The sequence below is a fragment of the Marmota flaviventris genome, chromosome 18 (assembly GCF_047511675.1).
Source record: "Marmota flaviventris isolate mMarFla1 chromosome 18, mMarFla1.hap1, whole genome shotgun sequence".
NCBI classification, from domain to species: domain Eukaryota; kingdom Metazoa; phylum Chordata; class Mammalia; order Rodentia; family Sciuridae; genus Marmota; species Marmota flaviventris.
This window is the reverse complement of record NC_092515.1, coordinates 51,808,693-51,821,776: the sequence shown is the minus strand read 5'-3', so window position 1 is coordinate 51,821,776 and position 13,084 is coordinate 51,808,693. Positions and strand designations below refer to the sequence as shown.

The following is a 13,084-nucleotide window of genomic DNA, read 5'->3' as shown; positions in this document are numbered from 1 at the left end:
TCTCAGTCTTTTAAGTAGCCAGGATGGACAGGCATATGCCACTGCACCTGGCTACAAAATAAAGTTTTAAAAAATTAAAAATAAAATAATATGGACTGCCAGGAATGGTGGCGCATACCTGTAATCCCAGTGACTCAGAAAGCTGAGGCACTAGGATCACAAATTCAAAGCCAGCATCAGCAAAAGTGAGATGCTAAGCAACTCAGTGAGATCCTGTCTCTAAAAAAAATACAAAATAGGGCTTGGGATGTGGCTCAGTGGTCAACTGCCCCTGAGTTCAATCCACGGTACCAAAAAATAAATAAATTTATTAATGAATAATAATAATTAATAATAATAATAATGACAACAACATACAATTTCTAGAAGAGACATGACCACAGATCTGGAGTTGAATGCAAATCTGAAAGAGAATTTTTTGGAGAACATCAATAAGATTCAATGGCTGTGGAAACGTGAACTTCTTCAGGAAGAGAAACAATAGCTTAAACACAAATACAGTTTTCTGAGAAAGAATACAAATTGAGAAAAGAGGTGACGAGCAGGAGAGGGCTACTGAGTTAGTCACCTTTCTACCACTGAAACGAAATACCTTAGCTCATTGACGTAAAAGAAATAAAGGTTTATTTTGGCTCTCAAATTCAGAGGTTTCATTAAAGCATAGGTTGGCTCAGTTGCTTTGGGGCCTGTGATAAGGCAGAATGTCATGGCAGGAGCACGTGATGGAGCAAAGCTGCCTATCTCAAGGCAGCCAGGAGGCAAAGAGACTGGAAGGGGCCAGGGTCTGACATCCCCTTCAAGAGCATGACCCTGTGACCTAACTTCCTCCAACTAAGTCCCCCCTCTTAGAGGCTCTACCACCTTCCAATAACACCAAGGCTTTAAAATACAGGCCCTTGGGGCTGGGGATGTGGCTCAAGCGGTAGCGTGTTCGCCTGGCGTGCTTGCGGCCCGGGTTCGATTCTCAGCATCACATACAAACAAAGATGTTGTGTCCGCCGAGAACTAAAAAATAAATATTAAAAAATTCTCTCTCTCTCTCTCTCTCTCTCTCTCTCTCTCTCTCTCTCTCTCTCTCTCTCTCTCCACTCTCTCTTTAAAAAAAAAAAATAATAAAATAAAATACAGGCCCAGAGGGGCATTCCAGATCCAAATTATAGCAGGTGAATAGGTAGAGACATGTGACAAAGCAAACAGTGAAATGTGAATTACAACACCTGTTTATTGTAACAAAAGCTGTAATAACCTCATCTGGAGAAAGCCATTTTGCAAGAACAGGCCCATTCTCAAAAACCTACCCCAATCACTGAGCAAGCAACGTAAAAAGTCTAGACTCAAGAAGAAATATCATGTAAAACAAGGTGTGAAGCTTTGGTAAAGGAGTCCAGCCAGGGTTGTCATCCCTAATTTTTGCCATTGGATACTGAGGCCTAGGGGTGCAAGACCCGGGTCACACACAGTGTCTTGGTCACAGCCCAGGCCTTCCGGGATCTGTCTAATGGTGTATTCACAGCCTTTCCTCTTCCAGCTCCTAAGACTGGGCTCACCCTGGCCTCCTCTTTCAGTAAACCTTGGCCTAGGACCACTAGGACCCTTTGATAGTTATTCTACCCCAACCCCTAGAATTTATTTTCCTCCCACCTGACTCAGGTGCCTGGTATCAAACTACATGAGACAACAAGCCACGCATATCACTGAAGCCCAGGAGCACAAACTAAGTCATTTATCATACAGCTTAGAGCAGGGGTGTGAAAAATAGAACTCAGAAAAATCCACAATATGAATTAAAGCACTAGAAAAGTAAAAGTGGAGGCCCTGAGTTAGCTGTGATGCACCAGGTACTTTCTGGGTGACCATGGACAAGTCCCTGTACTTACTGAGCCCCAGTTTCCTCATCTATAAATACTCCTTGGTATCACATTTGCTACTGCACTGGTTTGTGACAACAAAATGACTCACATGTGACTGTGCTTTGGGGGCTTTATTTAGACTTGGCTATTGCTTAAGCATTGCTGGGACCTGGAGATGATGAGCTGGAGGTTGCCAGGTCTCCATCTGAGGGCAAAGAAACTCTGAGGCCCTAGGTACTGTGCAGGGACACACTCATAATGATACCCACATTCCATCAGTGCTTCCCAGAAAGCCAAGCCCTTGCATCTCAGCAGAGTTTCCATGGAGTTGACACCTCACCCTGAGATGGTGCTGGCTCAGGGGTCAGGGGCCGCCACTGTGCTTGGGGATGGCTGAATAACCTTTGATCAGCCCTGAGAGGAATGTGGGCACTGGGGTGTGGCCTTGTGAGACCCGCTGCAGTAATTCTGGTGCTATTGTGTAGGCTTAGCCAGGCCCCAGTCATATGGCCATGTGTGCCTTGTGGCTACCTTGTGGCCTGATGGCCTAGAAGCCGACTTGTTCCCAGCAGGGCTGCAGTCAGCCAAGGGAATACGTCATGCACTCTCCTCCCTGCCTGCCTTGTCCCCTCCTGGCTCACAATCACATGGGTGAGGATGGCAGGTACCAGGGCTGGGCTCACCCTACCCACACGCTGCCCAGACAGACTTCAGTAATGCTCCCCTTTCCTCCCAAAAGCACAGCCCAGCCCACTCCCCTTTGAGCTCATTGGTGGCACCTGTCTGGTGTGCGGTTACCTCCTGCCTATGTTTAATTCATGGCAGGGAGTTGGGATGAGTTTCCCAAGAAAGAAAAGAACTCCCTTGGGGTCTTGCCCAGTTCCTGCCTGCCCCACAGGGAACAAAGCTGAAGCCCCAGCCTCCTCCCTGGGTCTGGGGCTGGGGAACAGAAACTGCTGATGGGCTTGGAGGATACTGTCCCAGCCAGGGAACAGCCATCAGTCACTAATCCACTGTTCTGGAATGTCTGTGGGCCAATCAGCGGGGTCTCTGGGGGCTCCCCGAGGGCGCTAATAATCCTGCAATGATTAGCAGGGGCCACGAGGTCAGTGCACACTGTTCTGCCTGTTGTCGGTGGGGCAGGCTGGCCAGGCCACAGAGGCTGGAGCCTGGAGGCATCCAGGGGAGCTGTCTGTCTCTTTTCATGCCAGCAACAACAGGAGGCTGTTTGGACACACTGATTACTCACGGGGCCTCCCCCTTTTGTCTGCCAGCCCACCCGACTCCTTGAGATTGTGAAGAGCTCCATCTCTCCTGGGAAGTGAGTTGGCTGGTGAAGCCAGACTGTGCCTGCAGCACCGACTGGCCCATGCTGCAGCCAGAGCCCTCCCTGGGGCCGGGAGGCCAGGGCCACCGGCCTGGCCTCCTGCCCGTGCTCCTGACTCTCATTGGCATCGCCTGGGCAGAGGTGCAGCCACCCCAACCACCAGAGCAGGCTCAAATGCCCAGAGGTAAGGGAAGGAGGGGAAGGACAGAGGTAGAGGAGCCATTGTGAGCTTTGAGGAGGGGGTACCAGGGGATTTCTGGAAGCCAGATCTCTGGCCTAAGCCCTGGGTGGTGTTGGTGTGATTTGAGGAGGGACCCAAAAGGACAGTCCAGGGGGCATGATGGATGGATACTGGGGCTGGGAAGAAGGACAAGGGGATGGGCCCACGTTGGGGTCAAAGTGGAGTACCAGCTGAAGGCTGGAGCTGATGACCCAGAGAGATGCAATCACTGAGAAGAGGGTGGGCTTTGAGTCCCCACATGCCTGGTCCCAGTCCCTCATTCCCTCCATTGTCCCCCACCCCTCAGTCATGGCACTACTTTATATCCGGTCTTTCTCTTCTCACTCCTACTCCTGTCTCCATCTCCCTCCCTCTCCCCCATACCCACCCATTGCTCTTCTCTGTCTCAGGCCTTGTATCCTAGGGGTGAGGTTGCACTCTTACCTTGCCATGAGGACTGACCCAGTCCCACTGCTCACTGTTCAGTGACCTGGCCTTCTGTCCTTGTCCCTAGCCCTGAACAGAAAGGAGAGTTTCTTGCTCCTGTCTCTACACAACCGCCTGCGCAGTCGGGTTCAACCTCCTGCAGCCAACATGCGGAGAATGGTGAGTGCCCCCAACTCCAGCTCCACCAGAGTGGGAGGGTAGCTGAAGAGACAGAGACCTGTCAGGGGCTCACCAGGCCATGCCAGTGCCAGGTGCCCTTCTGCCTGGGAAGGGCTGGTGGGGACAGTCAGTCACCTTGCCTGCTGAGGATCCATGGCCCTAGTTGCTGAGGGGCTCTGTGGCTTACTCCTCCCCAGAAGGACCCTCAGTATATGAGGCCATGCCCCTGGCTCACGCTTGCCTAAAAGGCAGACCTTGGGTCTTCCCTGGTATCCCGTTGCCACGGAGACCAGGAGACATGCTAGGAGCTGGGATCTCCTCCCCCAGGGAACAGGAGCTCTGCACAGAGTCCAATGGGAAGGGAGGAGTGGGGAACGGGAGGGACAAGTGGCCTGCTGAGCTGTGGAGGGGCTTGTGTGTGACCAGGATCTTTCTGGGAAACTAGGAGGGGCCTCTCAATTTCCTGGCCTATTCACACATTCGCAGTTCATAATTTCACAGCAGGAGTGAGGTACAGGGTGTGGGGGGAGCATATGGAAGTTTTCCCACCAATTTCATTGAGACTGCAGGATTGGAACTGTCATCCTGGAGTTCAAAAATTATGTCCCCATGGCCTGAAACCCAGCAGCTCCAGCCCATGTTAACAGGTCAGGGAGGAAGGACAGGGGAGAATGGCTAGGGGCCCAGCAGCGGTTCCTCATGGCTGCCTCCCATGAACTCCTATGAGGCTGGCAGCTACAGTGTGTGGGTGGCGACCTTGAGAGCTCAGGGGTCAGTTTCCCAGGAGGTGGGGGTGGGGCAGGCCGGAGGAGGGCAGGTTGCTTCTTCCCCTTTTCCTGCCCTGAGTGAGTTCTGTGTAGCCAAGATGCTCCCAGCATCTTGTGAGTGCTCTCTCCCAAGACCCTGCAGGCAGGGAAGAGCTATGATCAGTTGGCTGGCAGTTTATAACTTTTCCAGGGCCCTTGGCAAAGCCCTAGAAACTCACCTTTCTAAAAAGGACACAAGTGGAGGCCCACCAGCAGCCCACTCCCATTCTGTCCCATGTATCCCTGTGGGCCTCTAAGGTTCTAGGACACCTGTTCTTTGCACATGGTGAAGATGAAGCCATTGGGGTGGTTGTGGCTTCTGAGGAGCCCTGGGGAGAACCCTCTACCTACCTCCAGCCCTCATCAGAGGTAAAATCATAATGAACACGAGCCCAAACTGAAGCTTTCTGTGGGTCTGCCTGAGCAGGGTACCTTCCTCCCTGTATTTATTCAGTCCCCACAACCCTTTCCAATAGGCACCTTATAGATAAGGATGTTGAGTCTCACAGAGATTGAGTGACTGCCCAAATGCCCAGGCCCAGGCGAAAAAAAAAGGGTGAGAGGTCCCCTGGGCTTGGGCATTTGGGCCCCAGTGAGTAGAGCGCTCTGTAGGTGCTCATCTGCACATTCCCACCAGCACCAGCTGACCTCTTCCCACTCCACTCCTCTCTAACCCAGCCACTTCATTTCTCCTGCATGACCTCCAGCAGTCACTCAGTCTCTGTGAGACTCGGTGACTAAGGTTTCAGGGGTAGAGTCTTGTTTCGTGATGTCTTGCTGTCAGCAGGTTGATTGGCACCTTGGCAGGTCACACCCATCTCTGAGAGGCTGTGTGGCTGCAGCAGGTCACCCCATCGCTGGTGCTGTATGAGACCTCTTAGCAGAGCTGAGGGAGAGTTTACTTGCATTCAGGGGATCTATTCCAGAGGGACTGCCACGGGAAGTTCCCAGTGCCAGATCTACCCCCGTCACTGGCTACCTTGCCAATGAGTCCACACACAGCCCCTGGACGGCTCTCGACGTGGATACTCAGAGACAATGGGGGAGTTAAGCCATTGCCCAGTGGTCCTCTCCTTTGCACAAAGGTCTTCTGTGGATATCTGTTTGTTCTGCCCCCAGGACTGGAGCGAGAGCCTGGCCCAACTGGCTTATGCCAGGGCAGCTCTCTGTGGCGCCCCAACCCCAATCCTGACTTCTGACCCACGGCGTGTTCCCCAAGTGGGCTGGAATGTGCAGCTGCTGCCTGCAGGCTTGGCCTCCTTTGTTGAAGTGGTCAGTCTCTGGTATGCAGAGGGGCAGCAGTACAGCCATGCAGCAGCCGAGTGTACCCACAATGCCACCTGTACACACTATACTCAGGTGAGTGTTGCAGGTGAGGCCAACTGAGGTCGGCTGGCTCACCTCAGAAGGACTGGGGCTGTAGCTCAGTGGCAGAGCACTGGTCTGGCATATGTGAGGCACCGAGTTTGATCCTTAGCACCACAGAAAAATTAACAAACAAAATAAAAGCATGCTATTCATCTGCAACTACAGAAAAATAAAAAATTTTTAAAAATTTTAAAATAAGCAATGAGCTAGCCAGGCACCATGGTGTACTCCTGTAATCCCAGGGCCTTGGGAGTCCGAGGCAGGAGGATCTCAAGTTCCAGGTCAGCCTCAGCACCTTAACGAGACTCAGCAACTTAATGAATTCCCATCTCAAAATTTAAAAATAAAATAAAATAAAAATTCTGGGGATGTAGCTTAGTGGTAAAGTGCCCACAGGTTCAATCCCTACTACCTGCCCCCCCCAAAAAAAAAGTGGACTATAGCAAGAAGTGAAAGGTCATGTACATTTTTGCAATCTATCACAAGGCCCTTGATGTCCAAGACTTTCTTTTGCCATTCTTCTCCATCCACCCCCAAATTTCCCCTCCCTTCAAACATCTGCTAACTGCCCCCACTCCCCACCCCACTCAGAAAGGCTTCCTACATGATTCCCACCATCCTCAGAGCTCTGCCCAGAACAGCTGCTCCCGAGGCCCCCGGGGAAGTAAGGGAGCTTTCTTTTTATGTGGATTGTGAGCCAAACTCTGGCCCCCCTGCCAAGCATGCACTGCCTGTGCATGCTAGAGAGGAGGGAGTCTATGATAGTGTTTCTGAGCCACTGTGTTCCCTGCAGCTCGTGTGGGCTACCTCGAGTCAGCTGGGCTGTGGGCGACACCGGTGCTCTGTGGGCCAGGTGGCGATGGAAGCCTTTGTCTGTGCCTACTCTCCTGGGTAAGTGCCCACAACATGGGCTACGGGGAGGGCTAAGTGGGATACTTTCATCCAGGGTGAGATGCCTGTCCACCCAAATGGCCTTTACCCCTTGGTCTGCACCCTGTGTGGGAGAGGGAAGAGGAGGGAAAGGAGAGCTTGTGGAAGATTCTGGACGTGCAGACTGAGGCTTATCCGTGATGTCCCTTCCTGAAAGCATGCCCGGTTTCAGGGGATTTGTTTGGAGGTCATCTGTTTCTTCCTTGAAAATCTCCCGGTCTCACCCAGCTCCCTGACTCTGTGGGCATGCTGAAAGAGCTGAAGGGGCCTGTGGGTAGGCAGCAAGGCCCCATTCCTGCTCTGCCCAAGGCTGGCCCCTTCCAGATCCTCCGACCCTTGTTCTCACAGAGGCAACTGGAAGGTAAACGGAAAGACAATCACCCCCTATAAGAAGGGCGCCTGGTGTTCGCTCTGCACAGCCAGTGTTTCTGGTTGCTTCAAGGCCTGGGACCATGCAGGGGGGCTCTGTGGTGAGTGCCCCACCCTTCTTACCTCCTCCTGGGATAGTAGGTGGCTCTGGCATGAGTGACAGCAGCCTGAGGGACTATCCCAGAAGCCCTGACCCCTCACCACCCAGGGAGGCACCTTCCTGACTGCGGAGGGGAGGCCCCTTCTTAGAGTTCCCTCCGTGCCTGACCAGAGGTCCCCAGGAACCCATGTCGCATGAGCTGCCGGAACCATGGACATCTCAACATTAGCACCTGCCAATGCCACTGTCCCCCTGGCTACACAGGCAGATACTGTCAAGGTGAGGACCTAGTGCCCATGCAGGCAGTCCCAAGGGGTGAGGAGGGAGGTGACCCCGTTGTGTCAACCCCTGCTCTATGGTGTGGCTGTGGGGTGGCTGGAGGCTGAGAGCATTTTGAGGGAGTCTCTGAGGGGATTACTTGGGAGTACTTGCTGGGGTCTGACACTGCATGCATTCATTCAACAAGCCATTCATTGAGCACCAACAGTTTGCCAGACCCTGTGCTATGCAGGGGACTCAAAATGGCCCTGAGGCTATGGGACAGGGAGGAAGACAGAATTAGGAAAAAGAAATGGGTTCTTGTTCCACTGCCCCCCAACCCTGCAACCCTAGGCAGGTCACCTCCCAAACCCCAGTTTGCTTCTTTCTATAATGAGGATCAAACCAAAGAAGCCAAGTGTAGTGGCAGTTGGAAGCCCAGGTGCTCTCTGTCCCCAAGAGGGATGCTCTTGCTGTTGTAGCTGAATGTTCAAGGTCTGTGGGGAGCAACATGGCGGGCAGGTTGGGCGCCGGGAAGCTGGAGGCTGAGTGCTCTGCCCTCCTGCCCTGTCCTGGCAGTGCGGTGCAGTGTGCAGTGCCTTCATGGCAGGTTCCGGGAAGAGGAGTGTTCCTGCGTCTGCGACGTTGGCTATGGGGGAGCCCAGTGTGCCAGTGAGTCCTGCCCTAAGACCCCTCCCAGGACTCCCTTTGGTGGGGTACTGGATTGGGTTCTATCAGCTCCAGGATCCCATTGTATGCATCTCTTCCCAGCTCCTCCCTCCATGACATCATATTTGTAGTCTGCAGTGCTTGGGCTATGGCAACCCAGAGTACTCCCTAGCAAATACCCACAGTGGGGGTATTTACACCACTGAAACCGACAAGTATTCATGGGTTTCATACATATTTAAGAGCGAGAGCTCATTGTCATACGTTTATCAGCACACCACTGAGCCCACCTGCTTCCAGTTTGGAGCAGGTGGCCACAGGGAGGAGCATCTTGAGCTTAGATCTCTGGCAGGGTGGGAGAGGGTCATGATTCTAAGGAGGGTTCACAAACTCAGTCCCCTCCACCCCACCAGCCAAGGTGCACTTTCCTTTCCACACCTGTGACCTGAGGATCGATGGAGACTGCTTCATGGTGTCTTCGGAGGCAGACACCTATTATGGAGCCAAGATGAAATGCCAGGTGATGGTAACCTCTACCTTCCCAGGATCCCCTCAGGTTCTCAAATGGGAGTTGGAATGAGATGACCCTGGACTAAATGATGGTTCCTTTGCCTTCTCCTGACCTAATATAAAACAGAGGTCACAGACCCAGAGGCTCAGGAAGCCAGGAGGTCATTAAGTGAGCAACCCAGAGACAAAGCCCCCCCCCCCCAACTTCTGTCTTAGGCACTGTCCTGACCCGGCTCCAGATGCTGATTTCCAAACAGAATGGCAGGTCAGGTTGTCAGGACTCAGGGTTTTTCAAAGTCAGAAATCCACATCTTCATCCGTAATTCTTGACTAATTAATGTTGCCAATATGCAATGTGAATATATTTAAGGTACTGTGCAGTTAAGACAAAACCCTCCTGAGGGCAGGACCCTGCCTGGCCTGTGACCTGTGTACAAACAGAGGAAAAGCTGTCAGGGAAGGGAATGGTACCTCTATTCTCAGAGGCAAGAGATCATTAAGGGGTATGTGATGAGGCCTGACCAGCACACACATTTGGGATCCAGGGCCATGGTGGGGTGGCAGGATGGGAGAAAGGGTTGGCCTAAGCTCTTGGAGCCCTGCCACTGAGACCCAGGGTTGGGATTTCAGGAAAAGGGAGGGACACTAGCCCAAATTGAGAGCCAGAAAGTACAGGATATCCTTGCCTTCTACCTGAGTCGCCTGGAGACCACCAACGAGGTGACTGACAGTGACTTTGAGACCAGGAACTTCTGGATCGGTGAGTGCCTGGCTGGTTGGGGTATGGTGAATGGGAAACGTGGGGCTGAATGTTCTACAGAGCTCCAGGAATCCTGTGCTTGGGCTATGGCAACCCAGAGTACTCCCTGGCAAATAGCAAGGGTATGTTGAGGGCTTAGAATCCAGAACAGGGAGGGTAGACAGGCTTCCAACCCCCTTCCCTGGGGAGAGGGCTGCAGGAGGGGTGAACCACAGTGCAGAGGCAAGGGCTGGAGGCACTGGGAAGAGTTTAAGAGCTGGGGGCCCAAAAGGTATGAGGCACCAGGCTCCTGGGCTCAGATACTCCTCTCAGGGCCCCTGGGCTCTCAGATGATAGGCAACCTTGGCTACCCTGGCCCAGGGCTCACCTACAAGATGGCAAAGGACTCCTTCCGCTGGACTACTGGGGAACACCATTCCTTCACCAGTTTTGCCTTTGGGCAGCCTGACAACCAGGGGTGAGTCTGGGGTGCCCGCACTCCCCTGGGCCAAGGGTGTCGCCTGGGCCTCCTTGGTTGAGTCTTTGGACTCCACTGAAGAACCTCTACCCAGCCTGCTGCTTGGTCCAGCCCTTTGAGGCTCTGGGCCTGACCTGGTGCCAGGGAAGTCTGGGCACAGCTGGTGCAGGCACAGGCCTGAGGTGAGGGAGGTATAAATCAGAAGGTGCATGATATAAAAGAGAGGGACCCCAAGCCCAGGCACAGTGGTGTATACCTGTAACCCCTGCAACTTGCGGGGCTAATACAGGAGGATTGCAAGTTTGAGGCCAGCCTCAGCAATTTAGCCAGACCCTGTCTCAAAATTAAAAATAAAAAGGAAGAGCCATAGCTCAGTGGCAAAGCGCCCCTGAGTTCAATCCCAAGTACTGCTCCCCCAAAAAAGAGGAAACCCAAGAAAGTTTAGAGCATCCGTCCATCCCCATTGTCCCCTCAGTTGCCCCTCTATTTATTATTCACTTGCCCCTCCCTCCACTGGCCCATCTACCCTCTGCTTGTATCAATACACCAGTTCTCCAGCTGTCCACCCACCTGCATCCTTCATGCACACATCCACTCCCCAGCTGACCCCCTAGCTGTCCTGACCCCCCTACCAAAGACCTTCTAGTTCTATGCCTTCAGGCCCAGGAACGCCCAGGGCAGGGGCAGCAGAGGTGAAGGTGGTGAGGCTGTGTGGCCAGTAAGAGCTCCAAATATCATCCCCAGCCCTCCTTGCCAGCAGCCAGGCCTGATCAGGCTCCAGACACGTCTCCTTGATGGAAGGGAAGGACCTGGGCTCTCTGTTCCACGTTCATCCCACTGGCTGGTGTGGCTGAGTGCTGCAGTGATGGGTCTCCTGAGACCTCCTGGCTTCCCTGAGAAGAGCATTCGTGCTCTGGAAGCATAATGGGAGCTTGAGGGTTGGTCTGGCTCCCAGTAGCCCCATCTGTGGTTGGGGCACCTGGGCCCAGGTGGCCTAATGCAGGGAAGACCCTGATTTCATTCCTCCACTCTGAGCATCCCATATTCTGGTCTGGCAGGTTTGGCAATTGTGTGGAGCTGCAGGCATCTGCTGCCTTCAACTGGAACGACCAACGCTGCAAAACTCGAAACCGTTACATCTGCCAGTTTGGTGAGGGTCTGCCCTCAGTTCCCCTCCTTTGGTTCCTGTCCCCTGGGTACTGATGGCCCACTCTAGGCTGCTAGGATATCCAAGTCACCCACATAGAGTGTCTGAGCACACCAGGTCAGAGAGGATGTCCTGCTCAGGACCTTCAGTAGTTCCAGCATCACATGGCAAGTCCATGCAGACATAGGACTAGAACATTTTCAAGGAACTTCTCCAAGGTCCCTCTCCTTCTACCGCGAAAGTTGCCACCTGGGGTCCTGTTGGGTCCCTCAGTGTTCTCTGATTCCCTAAAGTCCAGTGAACTATAGTGAAGGGCAGAGGTGAAACCTGGCCCTGCACCAGCTCCCAGCAACACGTCCAACATGGGAGCTCCATGTGGGACCATGGCCATGGGCACTTCCAGACCTAGTGAAGCAGGCTCTCCATCCCAGGACTGTCTGCGCTGCCACAAAGTCCCACCCTGTTCTACTTCCTTTCCAGCCCAAGAACACATTTCTCGGTGGGACCCAGGGCCCTGAAGCCTGACCAGGCAGCTCTCCTGCCAGCCCCTGAGTGCACTAGCCCTGCAGGCCTGTCTACTCACCTGTGTGGAACAAGAACTAGGCCCAAAGTCCAAAATGAGGTCTCAGACCTTGCATGATGCAGGAAGTTGGGCAAAGGGTGGCAGTGAAGCAGGTGGGGAGTGGGAAGGGTGGTGGAGAAGCTTGGCATGGGAAGAGGAGAGCCTGGGTCCCTCAGCTGACTTTTGATTGGGAAGATGGGCTTTTGTGAGGCACTGAAACAGAAGCCAGAGCTAGAAGTCAGAAGAGGCTACCATCCTCCCCCTGGGCCAACCCCTGGGGCAGCTGGAGCTTTCACCACCAGATGCCTCCCAGGAAGGATTAAACTAATTTATGAATCGGCTGGACTTGCAATTGCTCAGCTTGGAGAATTCAGATGCCCTAGGATGATCCTCAAAAGACAGAGGGGGCTTGTCATCTCACTTTCCCACTATTCACCTTGTTCCTTTCCTGCTCAGTCTTGTGACCCAGGCTACCTTTTGGATGTTTTCAGGCTCTCCAGTAACATGGAAAACCAAACTCTGCCTCAGTAGGGGGTCTTTTCTCCAGCAACTCCCAGGACAGGGACTCAAGCAGGCAGGGTAGACACTGCCCTGCACACCTGGGACACAGTGTGTGTGTGAGTCTGTCTCTTGTTTCCCATGATGTAGTGTTTTCACATATCAAGGCTGATGGTATAGTAAGAACCTGGAGAGTTACACTCCCCCATCCAGCTCCTCAAATATTGGAGCATGCACTTAAGTACTGTGTGTCAGACTCTGTAATCAACACCTGATGTCTATTAACTCATTTAAACAGACATCCTCACTGAGAAGTGAGTATTGCTATCCTCATTTTACAGTTGAAGAAATGTAGGCACAGAGAGGTTCAGAAATTTACCCGAGGCAGTGGTGCATTGGGAATCAAACCTGGTCAGTCCGATCATCTCATCTAAATATATATATATATATATATATATATATATATATATATATATATATATATATATATATATATATTTTTTTTTTTTTTTTTTTGGTTGGGGGGTTGGTCTGGTGGGTTTAATCCAGGGGGCATGGGAGAAGTTTTGTCGTGCCCTAACTCAGAGCGCGGGCACACGCTGGGCGCTGGGCATTCACACAGATGTCTCTAACAATATCATCCACTC

General features: G+C 52.7%; 1 protein-coding gene across 1 annotated transcript; it reads left to right on the top strand.

Moving 5' to 3' along the window:
- The first annotated feature begins 3,219 nt into the window (after positions 1-3,219).
- On the top strand, positions 3,220-11,895 carry LOC114090933 (C-type lectin domain family 18 member A-like). The gene is made up of 12 exons (XM_027933277.1): positions 3,220-3,361; positions 3,912-4,003; positions 5,929-6,168; positions 6,971-7,068; positions 7,456-7,577; positions 7,748-7,855; positions 8,414-8,506; positions 8,917-9,023; positions 9,644-9,773; positions 10,134-10,230; positions 11,289-11,380; positions 11,858-11,895. Exons 1-12 carry the CDS (start codon positions 3,220-3,222, stop codon positions 11,893-11,895), a joined length of 1,359 nt encoding a protein of 452 aa, XP_027789078.1.
- The last annotated feature ends 1,189 nt before the right edge of the window (positions 11,896-13,084 follow it).